The sequence below is a fragment of the Fusarium tjaetaba genome (assembly GCF_013396195.1).
Source record: "Fusarium tjaetaba strain NRRL 66243 chromosome Unknown NRRL66243_c0000020, whole genome shotgun sequence".
NCBI classification, from domain to species: Eukaryota; Fungi; Ascomycota; class Sordariomycetes; order Hypocreales; family Nectriaceae; genus Fusarium; species Fusarium tjaetaba.
This window is the reverse complement of record NW_023501216.1, coordinates 32,263-54,362: the sequence shown is the minus strand read 5'-3', so window position 1 is coordinate 54,362 and position 22,100 is coordinate 32,263. Positions and strand designations below refer to the sequence as shown.

Sequence of the window (22,100 nt, the reverse complement as noted above, 5' to 3'; positions counted from 1 at the left end):
TCGTTAAAAAGACCAATGCCTATATGTGCTGTTGCAGTCTACTGGACTCTTTACTTTGAAGATTGAGCTTGCAGGAAATGATGCGGCATGACTCTGATCAAACCCACAAGTACAATCAGACAAATTCAGTACAACTAAATTGGTATAGCTTTTGAAATGGCTCAATAATTTGAGATAAACATGGTAAACTTAATGGCCAGAATTTACAACACCACTGCGAGAACATCTCGAACGAGGGATGCTACCTTTCAGTTCAGGCGTTGCATTTCACACAGAAGTACACATACAACCATAAAACGCATGCAGTTCATATCAACTACTTATCAATTTGATTACAGAGCTCAGCTCCATCTGAGTCATATCGACTGTCCTCAATCCAACCAGGGTCTGGCTGTTCCGTGTCTACATAGAATATACCGGGTTAGATATCATTTAGTTACATCGTTCCAGACAGTAGTGAATATACATAAGACAAACACAAGGGGAATTTCAACAGTATGTCCAGGCATGGGGTATCCGCAAGAATCCAAAAAATAGAAACATCAGGTCATAAAAATCGTTGCATTGCATCAACGCAACCACCACCGCTTTCATCCCAATCCAGGGCTGATAACGCACTCACCCACCCACATCAGTTGGTGACGAGCCCGACCGTTGTCTGATCCTCCATCAACCAAGGCAGGTCTCGGTTCCCAACGTTGATGCAGGTGAGGTAAGAGACACTATCGGGGGTGCGTGAGGTACCGCCCATATCGAGTTCGAGATTGCTGCCCATGAGAGGCCGTACGATCTCTCGGGCCATTGACTTGAGTTCATCAAGACGCTTCTCAAAACGCCGGAGGTTCTCCCGGCTGTAGAGCTCTGGAGTGAGCTTGAGGAAGCGCTTGCAGTCATCGTGGCCGAGGAAAGATGCGGGATTATTCGAACCGAGCTGGCGATATGCACGACCTACAGAATTCAACGGCGGGGCTGCGGGGGGTAAGGCGGCGACGCTGCGGCCGCCGTCACGAGAGGTCGTCCTGCGTCGCTGATCGGGAGGCGGCTGCGGAGAGGTGTTGTCGGCCAGCCATTGGCGGAAGAGGCTTATGGACAGCCAGTCGAGGTAGTTGTTGCTTGGGCCGACACGTTCACCACGGCTGTTGGTGAGCCCAAGACGGTACAGACGTCCCTCGATGCGACCGACCGTATCTTCCAGTTCGTCAACCTTGTCCTCAATAATATCCAAGACAATGTCGGGCAGGGCTGCACGCAGGCTGCGTTCCCCGACCGGCCACTGCCCAACGACGTGAATCAGGGCTTCCTGAAATATCACCCTACTGCGAGCTAGGTACCCGAGGCGCAAATATGAGATTGGGTATTTGGCGATTTGCTTCCAGAGCCGTGACTGGAACTGCAGCATGTGGTGATCAACTCGAGGTCCCACCACAGCAAGGGCGTCATATTGGTCGGCGAGGTTGAGCAAGCTCTTGCATTGGACATAGGCATCTGCGACATTGACACCATCGAGGTTGGGCGGGTAATTGTAAAATATGCGAAAGAGGTTATCATAGTCGCGCAAAAGGTCCTCGTCCGCTTGCGACAGCTCCTGGGCTGGAGGTGGGTGGTTGGATGAGAGACTGAGATTGGCGACAGAGCGAAAGAAACCACTTGAGGCCGACGAATTGGACAACGATCGCGAATGTGAGTGGGAGTGTTTGGAGCGACTCTGAGAGCGTGCGTCTCTTGCACTGACTGCAGGTGGAGCTGATGCAGGACCAAACAAGGATTGTGTAGTATCTCGCGACGATTCGTCTCGTTGGACCAGCATTGGAATATCGTTTGGTCCAGATTTGGGGTCTAGCTCGTATCGCCATCTCTTCCTGGGTGGATGGATGCTTCCTCTTTGCGACACTGAGCTGACTTCGCTTGCACTGACAGAATCCGGTTCCCCGTCCTCTCCGATGCGGGAGAGCTCGTTGCCGGCCGGTAGTGCGCGAGCGCGAGACCACTGACTTGATGTGCTGGTCTCAAAGAAACCACTCGAGCGCGTGAGCGTATGGCGATGAAGAAGATATCTGTTCTGCACGGGAGCAGCATCGGGAGGCGTATCGCGCGCGCGGACTATGATTTCTACATCGCCACTACTAAAGACTGGGAAGTCATTGTGAAGGGCGTGAGAAGTCCCGCCGGTATGAGATCTATTGTAACGTTTCGATCGCGAGTCTGATTGAGATCGACGGGAGACGACAGAGGAGGGACCGCGGCGGGAGACGGAGGAGGCGGTTGGAGGCTCCAGCGTGGACACCATGAGGGCTTTTTCGATATTAAATGATTGCGAAGGTGATAATTAGGAGCCGCGCAGGGGGTATATGAGGCTCAGGAATGCGGCTGTGGCGGAGCGAAGGTAGATGAAGAGCTAACGATGAGGCTGGTATAGGTGATGAAAGATGCAAGTAAATTGTGAATCACATGTGGCGGGATGTTTTGGTTTGTTGCGGAGCGACGAGACAATATTTGGCCGAGAAACAGTTATTAACGCGACAGTGGGAGATAGTTAAAGGCCGAGACGAGGACAAAAGTTGAGAGGAAGCAGTAAAAATAAACAAGACGAGACAGGGCAATACGTGACTGTGTGTGTAATGGATGTACGGAGCATGCAGATGCAGACCTTACCTTAGGTATGTATGCACAGTAGAGACAAGGATAACCTGTGATGGTGGCACGAGGACAGCAAGAGGCCGCTACAACCAGAGGATTCAAGGTAATGGGCCATGATCCAAAACATGCATTTCACACTCCACTCAAACTGGCAAGGCTGTTTCTGCTCTTTTCTCGTTAGGGCCCTTTTATGCCTTGGAGGCGAATCATTTGAGACGGTGACAGGGGTTGGTGAGGGTCTCTTCTCTTTAGTTATTACCCGCATGGTTTAGTGAGAGTCTTTGTCGGGACACGACGAACCTGTCACTGACTGCTACGTTATTGGAGGCCTGTACTGAGGAGATACTGGTACTGACAGATTGTGGTAGATGGGATCCAGTGACGATTGTTGTTTATTTACCTATCAAAAGTTTAATTCTTGTGTCTTGTGTTGTTTCTAACTATAGGTATCTGTGGCTGGTTTATAGTGCACTAACGCAGTTGACCGTTGTACAGGGTGAACGGCGCTGTTTCTAGAAGCTTGTGATTCCATGGATGGTCGATCACTGCCTTGAGCGAAACTGATCGATTCAGATTGGTTCACGGCGTCTCTTAGCCAGACGGTATGCCCAGGTGTCGTCAACATGGGCATGCCAAGAGTAATTGAGCTTTGGTCTTGTTACTGGGATAACAGATTTCTTTGTATCAAATGTCCATCCACTGTGAACAGTTCTCAGCCACGATGGAGCAGAAAGCTTAGTTTCCAATTCCTACGTTCATCTTGATGTCGTCTAGTTTTCTGAGTTATCAAAGGATAAACTTGACTTACCCAAGTTTACTCCGGTTCCCAGGATCTTCCCTAAGTTTTCTGAGATTTCTTGGTACACACTATCAAGGCGCTTATTTCATGACTCTTGATACTTCGCTCTTGAGTTATCAAGTACATCCCATCTCGTAAAAGCTCCCGTGCCGTCGTGATACAACACCCGCTCGGCCCCACTAGCTCGGACGGAATTCAACAATCAGACCCACTCAAGCTTCAATTGAATTCCGGCATCACCACTTTTTCCCTTCCTTTAAGCAACAGCATCAACCTCTGCTTTAGCCCTGCTTCGTCAATTGTGCTCCAGGCTCAAGCCGGAAATATAATGGAATGACTACGGCCTTTCGTGTATTTCATCATGCCCCTCGGCCAATTCAGATCAGCGAGTTCAAGGATGCCGTCGACGCTATTTGTCGTCCTCGGTTTCCAACCGCTCGCTTTGCGAGACCGCAGCGTATAGGTAACTGGCCCAATGTTTTGCACTCTTATATGCGACTAACTCTCCTCTAGTACTGGCTATCAGTGGAGGCGTAGATTCCATGGCTCTCGCATTTCTCATGACCAAAGCTGTCCGCTCATTCCGTGGCATGAAAGTCGCGGATAACCCAGTCCATGGTGTTCTCGCTCTCGTTGTCGACCACAAACTACGTGACGGGAGCGGCCACGAAGCGTCAGAGGTTGCCAAAGAGTTGCGAAAGCTTGACATCAAGGCCAGTGTTTCTGCTCTCTCGTGGAGGGATGAGAAACGTCAGGGTCTCGACCCTCGTCAACTCCCCAATGTCGAGGGCCTCGCTCGAACTTACCGGTATCGCGCACTAGGCCGATACTGCAGCTATCATGGTTCCAACAGTCTTTTCTTTGCGCACCACAGTGATGATCAATACGAGACAGTCCTCATGCGATTACTTGGAGGGCATGGATACCGAGGCCTGCAAGGAATAAGGGAGGCTAATTCGATACCCGAATGCTACGATTTACATGGTGTCTACCAGAGTGGTCTTCTCGACGACCAGCTCAGGTCAACCCCTGCACTCAGCTTCCGGCCAGCTCTGAAGGAATTGAAACGTCTACGACGCAGAATTCGTGACGAATTGACCCTTGAAAATACCAATCTCTTGGAGGATCTCCCTCAAGATCTCGTTCAATCGTACCCGGGATCAGAGGAGATCCGTGAAGTCTCCAACGTTCCATTTCTGAAGCCCTTGGAAGTTGAGGATGGCGGTGTCATGATTTATCGGCCTCTTATGGAATTTGAAAAGGACAGACTGATTGCTACCTGCGAAGCGAATAAGATTCCTTGGGTAGAAGATGCGACTAACAAGGACCCTACATTAACAACACGAAACGCTGTCAGACATCTGGTCCGAAACCACACCTTACCAAAAGCCTTGCAAAAGCCTTCTATCCTCTCTCTAGCCAAGAGATCAAGAGAGAGAACCAAGCTTGAAGAAGCAGAAGCTAGCCGCTATCTTATTCGGGAGGCCGTTATTAAAAACTTCGATCCAAATGTGGGAACTTTGCTGGTAGAGTTCCCAAAGCTTCGCAGCTTCAACAAACGATTCAAAAGACGCTCTTTACATCCCGAGAACGAACTACGCAAGGACCATCGGAGAGTTGTCATGACCATCGCAGTTCGCAAACTTATTGATTTTGTCACCCCTGAATACCATCTCCCACCCCTTTCAAATCTCGAAAAAGTTGTCAATATTCTGGTCCCCGGCATGGCTCCCGATGCCAATACGACACCCAAAGCATTCACTGCCGCTGGTGTATATTTCGATCCGGTAGTCAGAGGAACATCCATCAAATGGCTACTCTCTAGAGCCCCCTATACATCAACCCAACCCCTTCCGGTTGCAAAGCTGTACTTGCCTCCGTCATACATCTCACCACCCCTAAACACAGAGGAGGAGTTCACGGATGCCCCGGAGGCTTTCAGTCACAAGGGATGGGCGAGGTGCAAGCTGTTCGATGGTCGTTTCTGGATACGCATCGGACGTAACAGATGGCCTATGTGGCAAGTTCACCCCTATCGTGCAGAGTATGCCAAAGCATTCCGCAAAGCGCTGCCTCCTCTACGAAAGGCTCGACTGGAGAAGTTGCTCAAGCACTACGCTCCAGGAAAGATTCGATACACACTCCCCGCTATCTACGGTGTCGAACGTAAGCGGGATCCATATTCTCAGCATATCAGTACGACACTGACACTTCTTGCGCTGCCGACTCTGGGAATCCGTGTGCCTGGCCTCGAGCGGTGGGTCAAGTACGATGTTAGATATAAAAAGGTTGACGTCTCGCTCCTAGGACATTCACGTCATCCTCGGAGGGATATCAGGGACCGCTTCGTCAGGCATCGGCCGTTGTTTGAAACGGGTCGCAAACGTACATTGCGGCTGAAGGGGGGGAATGGGCGGCACAGATGATACGACGATAGTCGCAGCTAATACCCTCGATTCTTGCATCTCGTTACTCTAAACTTAGTCCATCCACCCTAAGTTCTAATAATCTCTCTCAAAATTATATAAATTTAGGCACTAATTATCCTAAACTTAGGAAAGATACTCTAAATTTAGCCCATTAGCCCACCTACCTATGTCCGATGGCTACCTACCTACGATATAGGTCCACACTTACCTATCTCCCATTACGTTCTGCAAGTGTTGGTGGGTAGGTGCACTGGCTACATCTGCCTGCCGGTGCCAAACTTCCTTTACCCTCGAGTACTCACCTAAACTGCCTCCCAAGTTGGCCAGGAGCATATGTTCTACCTGCCGCAACACGCGAGTCGCGCTGGAGGTGATTTCCTCGTGCGCGTGAGGGGGACTGAACTCTTTCTCTTTCTCCCACAACTTCATTTGCCTCCTTGAAATGCAACAAACCATCATCTTCAGTATGAGAAGCTCGACTCATCTCAAAGAGACCTGACGAGAGTCACGTCACAATGGCTACCCTGAGTTTTTGCTACATTTATCTTGCTCTTCTGTTCGCGGCCATGAGTGTCCCACTAGGACATTTCTCGTCAAAGCCGACTCTTCCTCATCCCCTTCCCCCCCTCACCTAATCCCCATGGCTTCAGGGAATGATGCTCAGCTCATCAGAATCCAACAACTATGCCTCTTTCAAACCATCTTGCCCACTCTCGACGCCAACATCTATGCCTTTATATTCCCATCAGCTATTCCCATTGGTGTGATGATGCCTCCCCTCTTGTATCAGAGACACTTCTTTCATCTCTTGTACCTTCTGATTCACTGACATATAAATATAGCAAGAAAAAATATACAAGACCCCCTTTTTTTTTCTTCGAGATGGACGCTGTAAGTTTCTACCATACTCATCTTGCCATTACACACACTGACTCTTCTTCATCCAGACCAACAAGAACACAGTACGTATACAACCAGATCCTCCCTCTTACCAACCACATATCCACGACATCTTTGCCATCTCCTCACAACATCTCCACGACATATCCACGACGCTGTTCATCCAAGAGTACTACGTACTGACACACTATATAGGAACCTCCGGACAACGGGGAAGCAACCAGTGGGGTCGGGGGCGAGGCCAAGGTTCAACTACGAGCTACGAGCTTTTTAACCACAACTTGAACACCAGAGGAGGCGAGGCCCCCCCCCCTCCCAAGCCTCGAAGACTTTTTTGTTCCGTGTGTCACAAAGCAAATCATACCGCAGACGCTTGCCTCTCTCTCCGTAAGTCGTTATCCATTTATGCAAAGTTATGCAATTACTAACTATCAGCAGCTGGAAATATCATGATCGTCTCTGGCGGTTCATCTGTCGCTCCTCCTGGCACCATTGTCCGTGTCGTAAGTTCACCAAGTTTATCCAGCCTAAATATTGTCTAAATCTTGATGATCTTAGGGGAGGGTCAGCAACCAGCGGGTTACTAAAAATAAAAAAATAAAAAAGAGCAAAAGAAACTCGAGAGCAAGGTTGCGAAAATGAACATCGGACGAAACTAGTCTAAATTAGTCTAAGGAATGGAATGAAGCACTGTCGGGGCCTCGGGCTTCACGAGCCGGTAATAATAAAGGAAGGTCTCGACGCAAAAAATGGAATATTCTCTCGAATGATAGCTGTTTTACGATGTGGGTGAAATGGAAAGAAATGTCGAGATTCCAAGGCTTTTAATAAGTTACAATAGTATAAGGCGGGCAGAGCAACTCTTGAGGTTATATTACCAGTTGTTGCAGATAACAAGCTTCGTGGGCAGAAGTGATTAGATGTGATATTAATGACGTGCCATGATGATAGAAAAGAGCCATGTGAAGTGCTGGCTCGATAGAGGCATCCGAAACCTCGAAAAGATATGTAGGTTCTGCACCAGCTCAGAATAGAATTGAGTCGCTTTTATTTGTTGTGTAACATGTTAACGGCACTTGCCCTCCTTCTGTTTGCCTGCGATGTTTGGTGCACCATACAAGCTCGGAATGTGGACAGGATGGTAAATGAATAACACGATGTGTCCAGCCACGTCGATGAACCATCTGCCATGCCTCTTTCTCTTTCAGATAGGATGAAAAGCCAGGCTCGGAGGTTTCGCTGTTTGTTAAGCTGTGACAGTAATGTTGTAGTTCTGGTTGACTTTGACCCCTAGCCCAGAGCTTTCTATGTCTGGACATGAATTTATCCCACTAACTGAATGGTGAGAGAGCACCTTCGTTACAACCGATCAGTGCGATTCTCAATAGCCAGCAAGGGTCTCTGAGGCGCCCTTGACCTCGAACAATTGTACCCTTCATGCACATCTTGATCTCTCCTTATGTCTACTTACATTTTTGTATATATTCCGGGTTGGCGCACTCCATCAATCGCGGCTATGAATATGAAATGGCCATCTCTAGAAACTCACAAAGGCTCCTCATATGGAGTCTCAATCTTGTTTGTCAACGGAGTTTCACGCAAGCATATTTGTCGTATACATGTTGTAGTCATTGCTATTCTCTGACGCCTCGGTCCGGGTCTTACTTGTGGGGGTAGTCATGCACGGTTTTGGAGGGAGGGCAAACTGACTCGGGAGATACTCATTTAATCCTGTGAATGTATACCTGACATCGACGAAGCTGATCGTACCTTCCGCCGTCAGTAAACAGATCGTGGCTTGTGCCACGCGATTCCAACGGTCAATCGTGGGGTAAGGTTAAAGTGTGGGGCACGCGACAAACCTTATCCTGTCTCAAGTTGATGACCACTATCTTCATTGTGTCCAGGTCATCAATTTATGAATGCGATGGGGGTTTTCGTGTGTGGAAGGAAGTTTCTTGTGACTTATGTGCGTTCAAATAGGTCAAAAAAGCTCGCAAAAGTATGAGTCTTACGGAACATCTCACTTCTCCACCATGAGCATCACACTCAACGGATCAAGAGGAATTGTCGCTTACATTTGGTGGTAACAACTAAAAATTAACATGCCCATGTGATTATTAGACCCAGACTCAGTCACTGTCCCTTCTTGTCGCGAGATGTTCTCAGCAAAGGTGGAATGGGGAGCGATCAACGCTGGTGCATGGAAATGCAAAAAGAGAATCCAAAAAAACACAAAAAACAAACCGACAACGACAAGATTCGAACTTGCGAGGCCGAAGCCAATAGATATCTGAACTTTTAGAGTTCAAGTCTATCTCCTTAACCACTCGGACACGTTGTCTGATGTTGAGAAATGAAAGAACAAAGTAAATTAATATACCCCAACCTCGCGATACACTTTTGGTGTTTTTGCCGCAACACGACGGAGGAAAGAGCCATTGAGATGGTGAACTCCGCTTCTCGACTTTCTCTTTCTTTACCTCTCTTTGTTTTCGGCAATTTTTAAATAAAATCGTCTGATATACCAACAAGCGTTTTTCGGTGAGGTATTTTTATATCGCGTCTTCTTGGCCGATACAAGAACAATGCTTCTCAAATAAAAGGCCACACCTTACTCTTGGAACCTTGGGCTTCACGTAGATACCGGGCATGCCTCATAAATCGGTCTCTTTTGATAACTCGCCAGATCGCCCAAGACTCTGGTAGGACTCGAGACGTCACCTTGCAATAGTCTATCCACGTTCAGTTTTTATGTTCAATCTTTTCATCTTTCATCATTTATCATTATATTTCTTAGCAGAAATAATCATGAGGCCTTCATGAACATGTATCATCTCTTACACTTCACGTCATACATGAACGCGTCGCCGAGACCTCCATCCCAACAGCACACAGGGAAACTTGGGAGGTCGTTTCCAAAATTGCATTCAGATCTGAAAGAAGACAAGCACCAGGATGTGAAATTTACATTGCTCTCAAGTTCAGCCATTCAAATCCTCGCACAATAACACCGTGTGTTCTACACCAACACCTCACGCGTGCACTTTCAAGAAGGCCTCAATGTCAATACCGATAATCATTTCATTTTTAGACCCAGATATGTGTTTAGGCATTACACATTTGTAAGACACGGGCTTGGGGTCTCTGTTAAGTTATGCCCAGAGAGCAAGAAATCTTCTGATGTGTATGTCAAGGTGTAAAAATAAACTAGTCTAAAGACTTACAAAGATATCCTAAATTTACCTAAGACTTTCCATCACTTAGGGGATAAGTCCTAAGTGTTGTTACCTCGCCTTGGCTGTAAATATGTGAGGCTATGCTCGGGCACCAGCATGAGCCATGAATGAGGCCAGCCAAACACTGTGGAAGTGTGAGGCGAGCGCGATAACTTGATAAAACATGGGGATACTCTTGTCATAATTCTATCACAAGTAATTATAATGATTTACTTTACTTATGACACCAATATCAATAAATTATGTTCAGGTCTGGGCATAAGTCTTACATGTGAGCTCGTGTAAGTGATGACTCTTGCTCACTCTAGTCCAATCATAGTGTGGGAAGGCATCGCCACGCTCATTCACGCATCTTCACTGCCTAGTTTCACGACTCCTTTTCACATTAGTTTTCATTTTCAATCCTAGTCGTTCAACTGATTTCCTTGTGTAGAGTTTGGTGTTAAATATCTGCCATCACCCGCCACTATCAAAACAAGCCCTGTGCTCCTTACAACATGTTCCTGATCCCCACAAGCCATCAACATCCTCGCACCTAAACAACGAGTGTTTGTTGACTTCAAGCTGCAGAACTCTTGTATTCTGATCTGCGATTTCATTTATACAAGAAAATACTCCGAAATGCTGATGTTCCGAGCTGATATCTGACCAGACAACGGGACGTCAAAAGCCTCCTCCTCACAATATCACGAATCAACCAACGAGAGCACAAGAAGAAAAGAAAATCTCATACACGACCTCAGGTTCTTTCCTGATACTTAGCCATGCTTGCAGCCACTAAATTTGGGAGATTTAGACTCACTGAAGGCCTCGTCTAGTGACGGGCTTGTCCACTCAGCGATAGTAGCCCTGCGGCCCGCGCTTTCGAGTCGACGACCCCCGATGCCTTGACCGACTGGCTTCCACCACCGCCGGCCCCTGATTATGGTGATCTGGCCTCCAGCCAGCAGGGTACAAGTTCTGAATCTGGACCTGAGAGGCTTCGTGATAGTCTCTTGCTCTCTGATACATTTCCTCATTGATCAGCCGGTTCTGGTATAAGTGGTCAAGAAGGAAGAAATCTGGGCGCATTTGCCGCCCCGAAAGACCGTTGCGAAAGTGCTTTGAAATGTGATGCATGCGCTTCCGATAGCAAGTCTCAGCATCTGCTTGGCTGTGGGAGGATGCTCTGAATGTACGGTCACAAAACCAGCAGATACACGCCGTTGGGAAGATGTTGCGAAGGTGAAAGTCCGCAATGTGTGTAATCCAGCGGGATTCATCGTTCAGGTCGAACACAACATCGCAGTCCCCGAAGCCGAGGAACTCGCATGTGAGTAAGGACGGAGTCACATATGGCTGCGATTCTGATAAGGAGGCAACTGGAGGAGGTTCTGTGTATACTGAAGAGGTCTGAGGAGTAGGCCTGTCAAAGCAGGAAGACATGAATGTCGAGCTGCTAGCGGTTGACATGCTGATACTCTGAGTAGGAGTGTCATTGTTATCTCTCTCTGAGAGCATCAAGCTTGGGGCATAATAACTCGGGATCATGGCAGGGATAGCGTTCCGTGTATGGCGTTGCCCTCTCATCGCGTTATGCTGACTTATGAAGCCATTTATATCATTGGCGAGGTCCCCCATTTTCACGAGGAAGGAAGCAAAGGCACAAGATATGGTCAACTGGCCAAGAAGAGTGGGAGCTGTTTGTGATGGAGATGCACGTGTGTCAAGTTGGTATTGGGGTGCTAACACGAGTAGCGACTGGTATAGACAAACGAGGAGAAGACAGGACAATGGACGATGGGAAGTGAGATGCAGCGCAGGGCTTCGATCTGTTGTGACAAGGGCAGTCAAAGGAAGGATGGACAGTGAAGAACAAAGAAACCGGAAACTCGAGCTTCTTAACCTTAACCCAACACGCCAAGTTTGAGCGTCAGCACGAACACCCCCTCCCATGAAGGACCGGCCCGTCGACAACCTCATATGAACCATCCATCGGTCAATGATGCTTCCTATTCGTTATCACCCTTCAAACACATCAGCAACGTGATGAACGATAACACACTGAAATCATTGGGAATGCAGTGCAGCCGTGCATGGCTTCAGTGCATGCAGAGAACCATGTCCATCAGCATGCCATTAATGATACACGCCTCGGACGAAGCCGAAGATAGTCGGCATAATTGCAGGCAGAGCGACCAATTGGAGGTGAGGGCGTCTTGGTTGCCAACGACGTGGGCACCAGTGATGGGTTTACTACGCAGAGTGTGAGTGACACCAATTCACGGGTCGGATTGGAGACGGAGACAATCAATGGCTTCAGTTCCTTTGGACTCCATGATCCTGGAGAGGAACAATGAGATTGACGTGTTGGCAAAACGACCTTTGGAATAGTTGTAATGCTATTTCTGGAGGAAACTGGAGCGCGGGGAAACACAAACTCCCCCAAAATTGAGGCTCAAGACAAGGTACGTAAATCAGATGGTGTCGAGGTGACTCTTAAGCTCTTTGACGCTTGGCAGGTTAAGGAGGATATACCCTTGTCCATCAGAATACCCGTCTGACAGTCTCACCCGTGGCATGGGATGGGGGCATCACCATATGCACAATTCTAATTACGTTGGATATTCCGCTTTACGTATTGAAGCTGATGATGAACAGCAATTGAAAGGAAGCTCTGCCTCAGTCTAATATCAGATCATACATCTAGGAATTAACAAGGAGCCCTTCCTCGACTCTATCAACAGCTCTTAAAACAAACACACGCACCGACGGCTTAATACCCGGTTTATCACCATCTCGATACAAGACATGCTTTCCATTATGAGTCAACAACAAACAACCCTGATTGATAACCGCCAATGCGACATGCCGCTCTGAGACGTCTCCACGCCAAGCAGGCTGCCATACGAATATCCTATTCCAGTTCCCCATACCGAATTTAACTAATCGTGAAGTGACTGCAGGTAATATCAACGCATGAGTTGGCATGCATTGCCGAAGCGGATATCAGCCCTATGTGGGTAGGGTAGACAAGTGCCCAGGTAGAGGTGCCAAACGAGGAATGCAATGCGATGGTGGCATGTTCTAACTTGTCTAATAATAAGCCAACACTGATACTACTAATACTTGTAGATACACCTCGACTTCTCCCCAAGTATTGTGCTTGAGCTCAGCAGAAGCTTACGATGGGTTGATGAAACTCAGCAATGTTTTGGAAATCGATTGCTGGAATTTTATCTCTTTTTCCAAAGATCAACTCCCTTCACCAAGGTACTCACGTAGTCTTCAGGTTACTTACCATGATCGATGATCGTTATCTCGTGTAACCATACCACTTAATTCCGGACATCCAATCACGAGATCATTGGCCGTGGCAGATTTATGACAATAATATTCGTAATTCATTAATATAGTAATCTAACCCTAAAGACTGACTCCTGTCAGTCAACTATAATAGCTCTCTTCGAAAGATCCTGTATATAGGCGACTCTCGCCGTCTCTGATAGTATGTCGTGTAGATCGCGACCTTAGCGCAATGTCAGATGCAAGAGTATATATGCAAATGCCAGTAATGGAATCTATAGATGGCCAGTAACCAAGACCGTCATCGAGGCCTTAGCTTGATAAGATGAAAGCGAGGTAGTGTTGTCAACCTTCTTCAGGGCTACACAGCACCCTTGCCTTCAGAATGACATTGCGATATTGCAAATGTCCACCATGCTCATCGCCATGCTTTATCACTCCAGGAAAAGCAACACAACATATCTCCCTCCCGGTCAGAGACTCTTCATCCTCACCACCCAAGTCTTCCATTGTCTCTGACTCAAACATGACCCTTTGATGTGGTAGAACCGTGGGCATGTTCACGCGGAGGACGGCCTTTTGGACAGCGACGAGGCGCGCAAGCTCGATGGAGTTGTTGACAAGAACTCGTAGCCCACTATCTCGAGCCTCCGATGGTGATGTGCCACAAAGGGCGTCGAGAATACGTGTTATTCTGCTTAGGATAGCTTCTGTGACGGACGATGTTGATTCTTTGAGAGACGAGCCATCTCGTCGGAGAAGTGAAAGGGTAGAGGAGCGCCATTGGTTAATGGCTTCATCAGAATCGGCTGCAAAAGTTAGCGGTTGACCTTTGTGAGTGATGAATTACATACCATATGAAGAAATGAGCTTTTCCAGCTGCCGAAACTGTTGTGTTTGCTCTTCTGATAGACCGACAAAGTAGGCGTCAAATACCATCTCGACTAATATCTTTGATACGATAGACTGTAAGAGGTAAACTTTATGCGTCGATGCAAGCTCCTCGTACATAGGCACGATATCATTGACCTCAGCCAATGTTGCTTCATCCAGATTCTCCAGATCTGCCCATGTCAGTACTTCGACCTTGTCCTCAATGAGAAGATCACTTACTTATCTTGGCCTTGCGAAAGTTCACAATAACCCAGTTCTGCAATCCATTGCCTAACCTCGCCATGCCATCACCAAACACCTCATCGCATTCTTGCCCGTCTGTCCTTGTGCTATTACTCACCCACTCTTTCAGACCACGCACTTGTCCTCTTAGACCTCGAATCTCGTCATCTCGCTCCTTGAGTTCTCGTCGTAGAACCTCCCAACCCTCTCGAAGCTCTTCCCGTTCGCCTTCTCGAACTTCAACCTCAGCACGTAGCAGTCGTAATTCGGTATCCGTCCGTAAGTATTGCTGGTTCAAGGCGCTATGCTTCGCTTGCCAAAATGTGGCTGTTTCGCTTTCGTTCTGGCTCAGCTTATCCAATTCGCGATGGAACTCTCGCTCCATGATGCCCATCTCCTTCTCCAGATACGCAATCCTCTCATCCTTCTCTTTCAGCGCAGCCTCGAGTTCCCGTTCCCTCTCTTTCTTCTCCCTCTTTTCTCTCCTTTCTTTGCGCTCCTTATCACGGTCCTTTTCCTTTGTGCTCCCGCTGCCTGTCACTGAGGTCTCCTTCTCTTTGAGCGGGGCACCACCAGTGGTGTCCAGGGTCTCTTCGGGGTTCGCGTTGGCATTGGAGGCCATGGCAGCTCGGGGAGGCATAGCAGGCATGCTGTTTCGATTGTTGCTTGAGGCGCCGGTGCGCAAGGTATGGGCAGGTGAGGTGCCAGGCCCTGGACGGCGCTTTTCAGAAGTGTTCATTGCGGTAACGAGGCGGAGCTTTTGCTACAAGGTAAGATCGGATGTATAGCCCTCCACTGCATGCAAGAGGATCGTCAAGTCGTGGGGTCCGAGGCCAGGCGGTGCTGGTTCCGCATTGTCGCTGGCATCAAGTGCTGTATAGGATCGCAATGCTCGAGGTTTGCGTATGCGTTATGTTGAAGAGATGACGTTTGGTTCCTGTATTTTGATGCCTGGAGGTGAGCGATTGATTAGAATTCTAGGCGGCCGCCCACTGAAGGTGCGCTAATTCGGCTTCTCTCGAACCCAGTATCAGACCCTGGGTCACTGATATGAATTGAGATGAACGGGATGGCTCGAGTTTTGTAATGGCATGGATTAATATGAATTTGAAACATTAATTTACAGCAGACTCTAGGCAGTCAGTGAAAGGAGACTCAATGTTATCTAGGAGCTCCTGTTTACTGCCTTGATCCGATATTGCTAACTAGGTACCTAAGTATGTGGTCTGTTGCCGCTCTGTCAGCCTTTAAGCATCATGATACATGGTTGGTAATCCGTAATCAAGTATCAAAAGGATTCAAGCATCAACCTAATGAAACCTCTGCTCATCTGACTGGTTGTTTCATCGCTCTATCTCTCGCTTCTCTCGTTTATCAGCTGCCTAATGAAAAATCATGTTTAGGCTTCTCAGGCCAAGACCTCCTAAAGCAATATTCGCCTCAAGATGCTCACGCAACCTCCAGGCTTCAGGATTAGAACCCAACCTCAGCCACGACCTCATAAGCTTCATCGTCTGTCCCCTCAATCCTCTTTGCCCCCATTCGACACAACGTAACCTTGTCGAGGGGCATGTCTTCTAGCCAGACATAGTCATCATATGAACTGACAATGTCCCTGGCATCAAGCGTCAACTTCTCTCGTCTTCTCCCGCGACCATCTTTGACATAGATTGTATTGACCACAGTTGCGTGGAGTACCAATGGCCTGTCCTCCTTGGCCATCAATCCAGCTTCCTGGAAGGCCGCCTTGATCTGTTCACAGAACTTCTGCAGAATCCCCTCAGTATCAACGGGTGGCGCATACAGCACTGAAGTCTTTTCGGCGTTCTGAAAAGCATGTAAGCCTTTGAGAGTTATAGAAAGCCCCTCTTCAGTCGATGTCTTTCCAGCCTTAGCACTTGCAAGGTACTCCTTCAACTTCAAACTCTTCAACACCTCACTGGCCTGCTCAACGCCCTCATCCTTGAGGCTCATGACACCAAGTGTCAGATGCATCGTGCCGAGGGGACGCACTGCAGTCGGTGGAACACCAAAGCCAGAAGGATTCGTTACTTCTGTGCGGAAAGCAGCCAAGCTTCTAGCAAGCTGCGGCCCGGCCAGGGGAATGCATACGAAATGCGTCGGAGACGCCTTGACTGGTTTCGGCGGCATGGCTGAATTATCGAATTGGTCTTTCCGGGACAATATCGATTAGTCTCAGTGATAGTGTACAGGTGCAACTGCCAATGGATGATACGTGACAATATGTCTACGGCTTGTCTTGTCCTGGGTGAGGTTAGCAAGTGAAACGACAAGCATATCGTGGAACTCCGCTGGCTGAATTCATGATTCAAAAGTCAAGCATACCCTGCAGTTCTAAAGGTTGCGGAATGACTAACACGCAGTGTGCAACATATCTGACGTTGGTCTGTCACACCTCGATGATGTCAGGTGTTCGTATCAACTGAGTTTGTATCCGTAGATCGCGGTAACCTAAGGTAAGCTGTGTCAAGATTACCCCACCAACGTCAGAGCTCCCAGGGTCAGAGATGCAGGTAATCAGTCACATATCAACTAATCGATAAGTGGTTGTAACAACAATAGACAAAAAGAAGAGTGAAGATAGACCTCGCCGAATAGCAGTCTTTGGCCAGTGTGTCAGAGAACCAAGTAGCGTTACGAGCAAAGTATCTCTTGCTCCAATCCCAAGCAAAGAATTTCGTCAAATCTATCTACAAAGTCTGCTTCTGTTTCTGCTCTCAACAATGCGTGTCAAAAAGGCTGTTCAATTCAAAGAGGGGTGGAAAGACACTCGATGCCATTCCGCACAACCTCGTAACGCCTCCAACATGATTGACATTGACCTGACGGGTCGTCCTCTAAGCCACAAGCCATTTCCAAGGCCTGGGGTATCTGCTTCGATGAACCCGGCCATTTCCTTTTCTGAATGTACCCAACACAACAAGTATTTGTTGAACCGAAAATGCTCCTATCAAGGTTCCGTGACAAGAGCCAAATGGCAAGTCACGCCTGCAAAAGACTGCCTCCATCTGATCGTGAACGCGGCATCTCGTAGGCTTTATGATGATGGGAATAAATGCGTTATTCCCTTGAATCGTAGTACTGCCTCAAGAGTTTCTCGACCTCAGCGTAGTCCGTCTTAACAGCTTCGAAAGCGTCTTTGATGTGCTTTAGACAAACCTCCGAGTCATCTTCAGGAGAGCCATCGAGTTTTTCGTGTTTGCCATAACGCTGAATCTTTTCGCAACCATCCCTGATTTTGATCAGCCCGAGGGTCGCTGATGAGCCCTTGAGGAAATGTCCAAGAGATGAGAGCTTATCAAGATCTTCCTCTTCCCTACGTAATGTCGACACAAGGTCAGAAATTAGCCAGCATTCCCAACCATGTATGCAGCATTTTATGTTCTCAACTCACAATGCCTCCTTTATCTGGTCAAAAGTCTCTTCGGCTTGTTCAAAGAAGCCAAATACAATGGAAGAGCTGAATTCACAATCGCCTGGCTCATCCATCTCAAGAATCTGCTCGAAAGTGGTCATATCGATGTTGTCACCGAAATCGACATCGTCACTCTGGGGTTGGGTTTGTTAGCGACCGTACTCGACTCGCAGTCAGGATCAAGCCCACCTTCTCATCGGTTGGCGACATTTTGGCTGTAGTATTCGTTTATATTCCTTGAACAAACGTATTAGGTAGGTGTGGTGAATCGAGACAAGTGCTGAGAAGCTCCGGGGTCGTAGTAGCGTGGGTCCGCGGAGGAGAACGATCGGAGAGGAGAAATGATAGAGCCTAGGTAGCCTCGGGGTTAGAAACTCTGGCACAAGAGAGATCAAACAAGCGAGCGCGAAACAAATAAAGACAAGGATCCAAAAGCTAGAGCCACTCGGACTTGGACTTGAGCTTGAACAAGGAGAGGAAGGATTTTGAAGGTTGGAGTTGTTACCGCGGGAGCGGAATGGGACAAGATGTGAGTGGCTGGCAAGGGGTCTCAGATCAAGCGAAGCCATGGCGCCCGAGTGACGCTTGGTTTCTGTCAGGGCGGTAGAAGTAGCTGGAGAAGGGTGGCCGTTGCGCTACCGTATTCCAAGGGTTTGCCTGTACCTGAGGTCGATTGGGGGGTGTCCCTTTTTTTGAGTTCGCGGGAGCTGCAGCTATCCTGGGGGTATGACGATATACAAGACAAGGAGCTAGATATCGACACCTTTAGATAGAGGAACAGCAAAAAGAGGGCAGAAACGAGGAGGAAAGAAGAGCACAAGGAAGAGTAGAGAGAGTCAAAGTAAGGGCCTCAGAGATATGGCTTGTGCTTGGTAGAAGACGGCGGTTAACAAGTGTGTGATGTCGGGTGCTGGTATGTGGGCAGTTAACTCATAAGTGAGGGGCTAACGATGGAGAGGGAGGGTCCATTTGCATCACCCATTCATTCATTCAAGGTAGCCGTAGGTACAGTAGTCAAGCCAGGCAAGACAAGGCAAGGTACCTCAGGGCTCAGGTAGCCATATTCAAAGCCATTATCCTCGGACGAGCCATCGCGGGTGGGGTTGAGCCGCTCTAGCAGATGCAGGGCGTCAAAACCGACTGGACTGTGATGTGCTATGGCCAGCCATTCGAGGAGAGCAGAGACGGGACAGTGAATGAGTGGGGGATGGTGTTGTGTTTAGTGCGGAAAAACCACATTTTTTTAGGCGACCGGTCGAATAGGTCAACCAGAGACATTCATGTCCATATTGGGGGAGGGTAAGGAAAAGGAATGGCTGGTGAGAATGAGAGAACATGAGAGAAGCAATTCATAGGTATCGGAAAAAGACAGAATCTGCATATCTTGGCTTCTGGTAGGGAGGAGAGTAGAGATATACGATGCGATCCATGATGCAATATGATTGATGTCGATGTTTCCTTACCTGGGTAGATCTAATCAAAGTGGGACGTACTTTGGTGCAAAGATACTGAAATAAGGGTATTTGTCAAGGGAAGAGATTATCAATCTATTCCAATCTCGAGCCACGCGTGCCCTCGCGTACAGGCAAATATCGACTGAGCGCGTGTGGTTGACACTGACTGTGAATGTGTGAGTGAGCGACTGACCCAGCGACTTGGAGGTGCTGTTCTGCGGGAGATCCCGAAGCGTGCTCCTCTGGTACGACTGACGACAGTGGCTTGATATAGCGTCACAGGTCTGAGGCACGACCAGGGAGTAAATTTCGAGGGTGGAGGGGCATGGGCATGGGCATATACAAAAAGGAGAGAGAAGCCGTTGAGGTTTTTCGTACCCTAAAGGAATAGATGCGAATGGAGATGGCTTAGGTCGATAGGTTAGTAGGTAGGGAGAGGGAGAGGGAGAGAGAAAAAAAGAGGAGAGTTCCAAGGTTTGTAAATGGAATTGGATCCAATCTTTTGGTGGCTGCTGTAGGTGTAGGTAGGCATTTCCTTGAGGTGACTTCGAATGGAAGAAGGGGCCCTGCCGATTACGTCGGTGCTCACTGTTTTGTACAAGAGCCCACCAAAAGAGACAAGAGAAGAGTACAAAAAATCGGGGAGACGACACCAAAATGCACCAGCAGAACCTAGCTGTTGCATCATTTGGTTCCATTCCGTCGAGAAGCACAAGGCCTAGATTCCACAGCTTCCATTGGGGGAGACACCAATCCAGAAGCCGTAAATGATCGTCCATCTCTTACTCTCTCTCGCTATTTTTTCTTTCTTTTTGACGTCTACCAAAAATCATTGGATGTCAGTGCCATCCATGCCCATGCTCATGTGTACGTGCGCTCCCGAGCGATAGCTTAATACCAGAAATGTTCCTCAACATCGCTGACTCTGCACCAGATCGATGTCACCGCTGATTAGGTCCTTAACAGACAATCCCCTCTAACTATTTAGGAAGTTCATCGTCTTTTTCGTTCTGGTTCTCCGGGACTCTCAACCGCGTCCGCCTAGCGTCGAAATAGTCCGCTAATCCATAACGACAACAGACAAACAAGCACCACCAACCGGGATACCAAAAGTACAGTACAGTAAAGTACAGATGCTAGGGGGTATAAAAAAACATGAGAATCGCTTACACCAAAATCCGCCGATCTGCCACCAAACCGATTCTCGTGTTTTTTTATACCCAGGGGAGATGTTACCGTGAGGCGGAACGTTTTCTTCGGCCTGTATCCGGAGTTCTCTTCTTGACAGGCATTGTTTCATGATCCCCTCCTCCAGATGCTGACATACAGATAACGCGCAGTGTACAGCATACACAAGGCTCCAGCGTCTCATGATATCCAGCACACCGGTCATAACCCTGCGCATGGCTAAATACGCAAATCCCCAGCCAGCTGTGGCATATCTCCGGGTCCCGGGAAGTCGTCACCCGGAGCTGAAGCAATTCACTCTCTCGCGTTCCTCCACTTGCTGCTGGCTCTATCACTTGTACGGATAGTGTGTTATGCAGTGGATCACTCAAGTCTCTCGGCCGAGACAAAACACAACAGGACGCCGCTTATGCCTCGTCTCTTGAGCTCACTACTCGATACTATACCTACAAGATACAAACTGCAAGATACTCAGGCACAACGCCCCGAGACAAGACGCAACGTTCACCGAGTCACCGGTCCACACTCTTAACTCTTGGTATTTCTCAGACAGGAGACGATCGGCATCTGGGCCGTAGGGCACGGGAGCTTCTCTCAGTAGATTCCAAGTCTTGGGAACCAAAGCTCCCCAGCACTCACAAGCTTAGAATGACATGCACGCCGTCTTATGCCCGCAGGCCCACCCGGTTGAATTCGACTCGAGAAGTTGGACCCGTTCAATGAAACGAAACCCCACGCTGATTGCACCTTCGATGTTGAAGCTGTTCTTTGTCTCTCACACCAGCCACCACAATCAAGACTTTGGTGCGGCATTTTCTCCGTCGCAGACCAACTGCATCTGTTATGCTGTATACCTGTGGCTTGCGTTGCTCTCGCTTCGACTGATATTGGGTCCTGCAGGGTCCGTTGATCAATCTCATTAAGCACCCCTCACTGACGTTTCCGCCAGGCCCCTCGTGCACGGTTACCCTTGAATGCTTGATGATGGCGGGGTTTGACCACCAGCGGCTGAACAAATCCTTCTTTTACTTGGTTATTCCCTTCTTTGAGATGGCATGATCAAGCTGCTTAAAGTCACGAGTTGTATAAAACTTGGTCTTTTAGACGTTGAACTTGGATTCAAGTCCACTTAACATGCCTTATGGAGGGGCAGCGTGCTTGACAACACAACAACTCCCACTACGACTCAGCATCTTATCAAGCTATCCATGTCTTGAGACTTTGATATTGGGTACCCACCATATTGGACCTCACCGCAAACTGTCACAGAAGAGCTTCTAATGCACGACCGACCCAGATCTGTAGCTGCACATGGCATCGACGAGCGGCATAATCGGCATCTCTTGTTGCACATATCGACATCAGAGTCGAACCACCAATGACCCAATTCCCGGGAAGTTTGTAGCACAGCTAAGCCCTTTACCTCACTCAGACTATCATGCACAAGAGTCATGAACCGCACCTGGAAGGCCTCGACGGGTGACCATCTCGCATTTGACTCAAAGCTGTAAGACCTTTTTATCAATCACACGCGGAACAAGTCTCATTCGAGGCCAGCAATGCACCCTCCTGCGATGTGATAGCTCGTCCACCCCGCAAACCGGTTTTGACTCACTC

General features: G+C 48.3%; 7 protein-coding genes across 7 annotated transcripts; 2 read left to right on the top strand and 5 right to left on the bottom strand.

Annotated features, from left to right (window-relative positions):
* Nucleotides 1-631: 631 nt before the first annotated feature.
* FTJAE_831 (uncharacterized protein) lies at nucleotides 632-2,287 on the bottom strand (the record flags this gene model as incomplete). Its single annotated transcript, XM_037355112.1, has 1 exon — nucleotides 632-2,287. One exon carries the CDS (start codon nucleotides 2,285-2,287, stop codon nucleotides 632-634), a length of 1,656 nt encoding a protein of 551 aa, XP_037212023.1.
* Nucleotides 2,288-3,769: 1,482 nt separating this feature from the next.
* On the top strand, nucleotides 3,770-5,807 carry FTJAE_830 (tRNA(Ile)-lysidine synthase; the record flags this gene model as incomplete). The annotated part of the gene is made up of 3 exons (XM_037355101.1): nucleotides 3,770-3,899; nucleotides 3,950-5,693; nucleotides 5,744-5,807. 3 exons carry the CDS (start codon nucleotides 3,770-3,772, stop codon nucleotides 5,805-5,807), a joined length of 1,938 nt encoding a protein of 645 aa, XP_037212022.1.
* Nucleotides 5,808-6,747: 940 nt separating this feature from the next.
* FTJAE_829 (uncharacterized protein) lies at nucleotides 6,748-7,424 on the top strand (the record flags this gene model as incomplete). Its single annotated transcript, XM_037355090.1, has 5 exons — nucleotides 6,748-6,756; nucleotides 6,813-7,152; nucleotides 7,204-7,268; nucleotides 7,324-7,329; nucleotides 7,380-7,424. The coding sequence occupies 5 exons, from the start codon at nucleotides 6,748-6,750 to the stop codon at nucleotides 7,422-7,424; spliced, it is 465 nt and encodes a 154-aa protein (XP_037212021.1).
* Nucleotides 7,425-10,838: 3,414 nt separating this feature from the next.
* FTJAE_828 (uncharacterized protein) lies at nucleotides 10,839-11,573 on the bottom strand (the record flags this gene model as incomplete). Its single annotated transcript, XM_037355079.1, has 1 exon — nucleotides 10,839-11,573. The coding sequence occupies one exon, from the start codon at nucleotides 11,571-11,573 to the stop codon at nucleotides 10,839-10,841; it is 735 nt and encodes a 244-aa protein (XP_037212020.1).
* Nucleotides 11,574-13,634: 2,061 nt separating this feature from the next.
* Nucleotides 13,635-15,144, bottom strand: FTJAE_827 (uncharacterized protein; the record flags this gene model as incomplete). The annotated part of the gene is made up of 3 exons (XM_037355068.1): nucleotides 13,635-14,098; nucleotides 14,144-14,353; nucleotides 14,403-15,144. 3 exons carry the CDS (start codon nucleotides 15,142-15,144, stop codon nucleotides 13,635-13,637), a joined length of 1,416 nt encoding a protein of 471 aa, XP_037212019.1.
* A 734-nt stretch (nucleotides 15,145-15,878) lies between these two features.
* On the bottom strand, nucleotides 15,879-16,556 carry FTJAE_826 (uncharacterized protein; the record flags this gene model as incomplete). Its single annotated transcript, XM_037355057.1, has 1 exon — nucleotides 15,879-16,556. One exon carries the CDS (start codon nucleotides 16,554-16,556, stop codon nucleotides 15,879-15,881), a length of 678 nt encoding a protein of 225 aa, XP_037212018.1.
* Nucleotides 16,557-17,486: 930 nt separating this feature from the next.
* Nucleotides 17,487-18,051, bottom strand: FTJAE_825 (multistep phosphorelay regulator 1; the record flags this gene model as incomplete). The annotated part of the gene is made up of 3 exons (XM_037355046.1): nucleotides 17,487-17,742; nucleotides 17,821-17,975; nucleotides 18,031-18,051. 3 exons carry the CDS (start codon nucleotides 18,049-18,051, stop codon nucleotides 17,487-17,489), a joined length of 432 nt encoding a protein of 143 aa, XP_037212017.1.
* Between the last annotated feature and the right edge of the window lie 4,049 nt (nucleotides 18,052-22,100).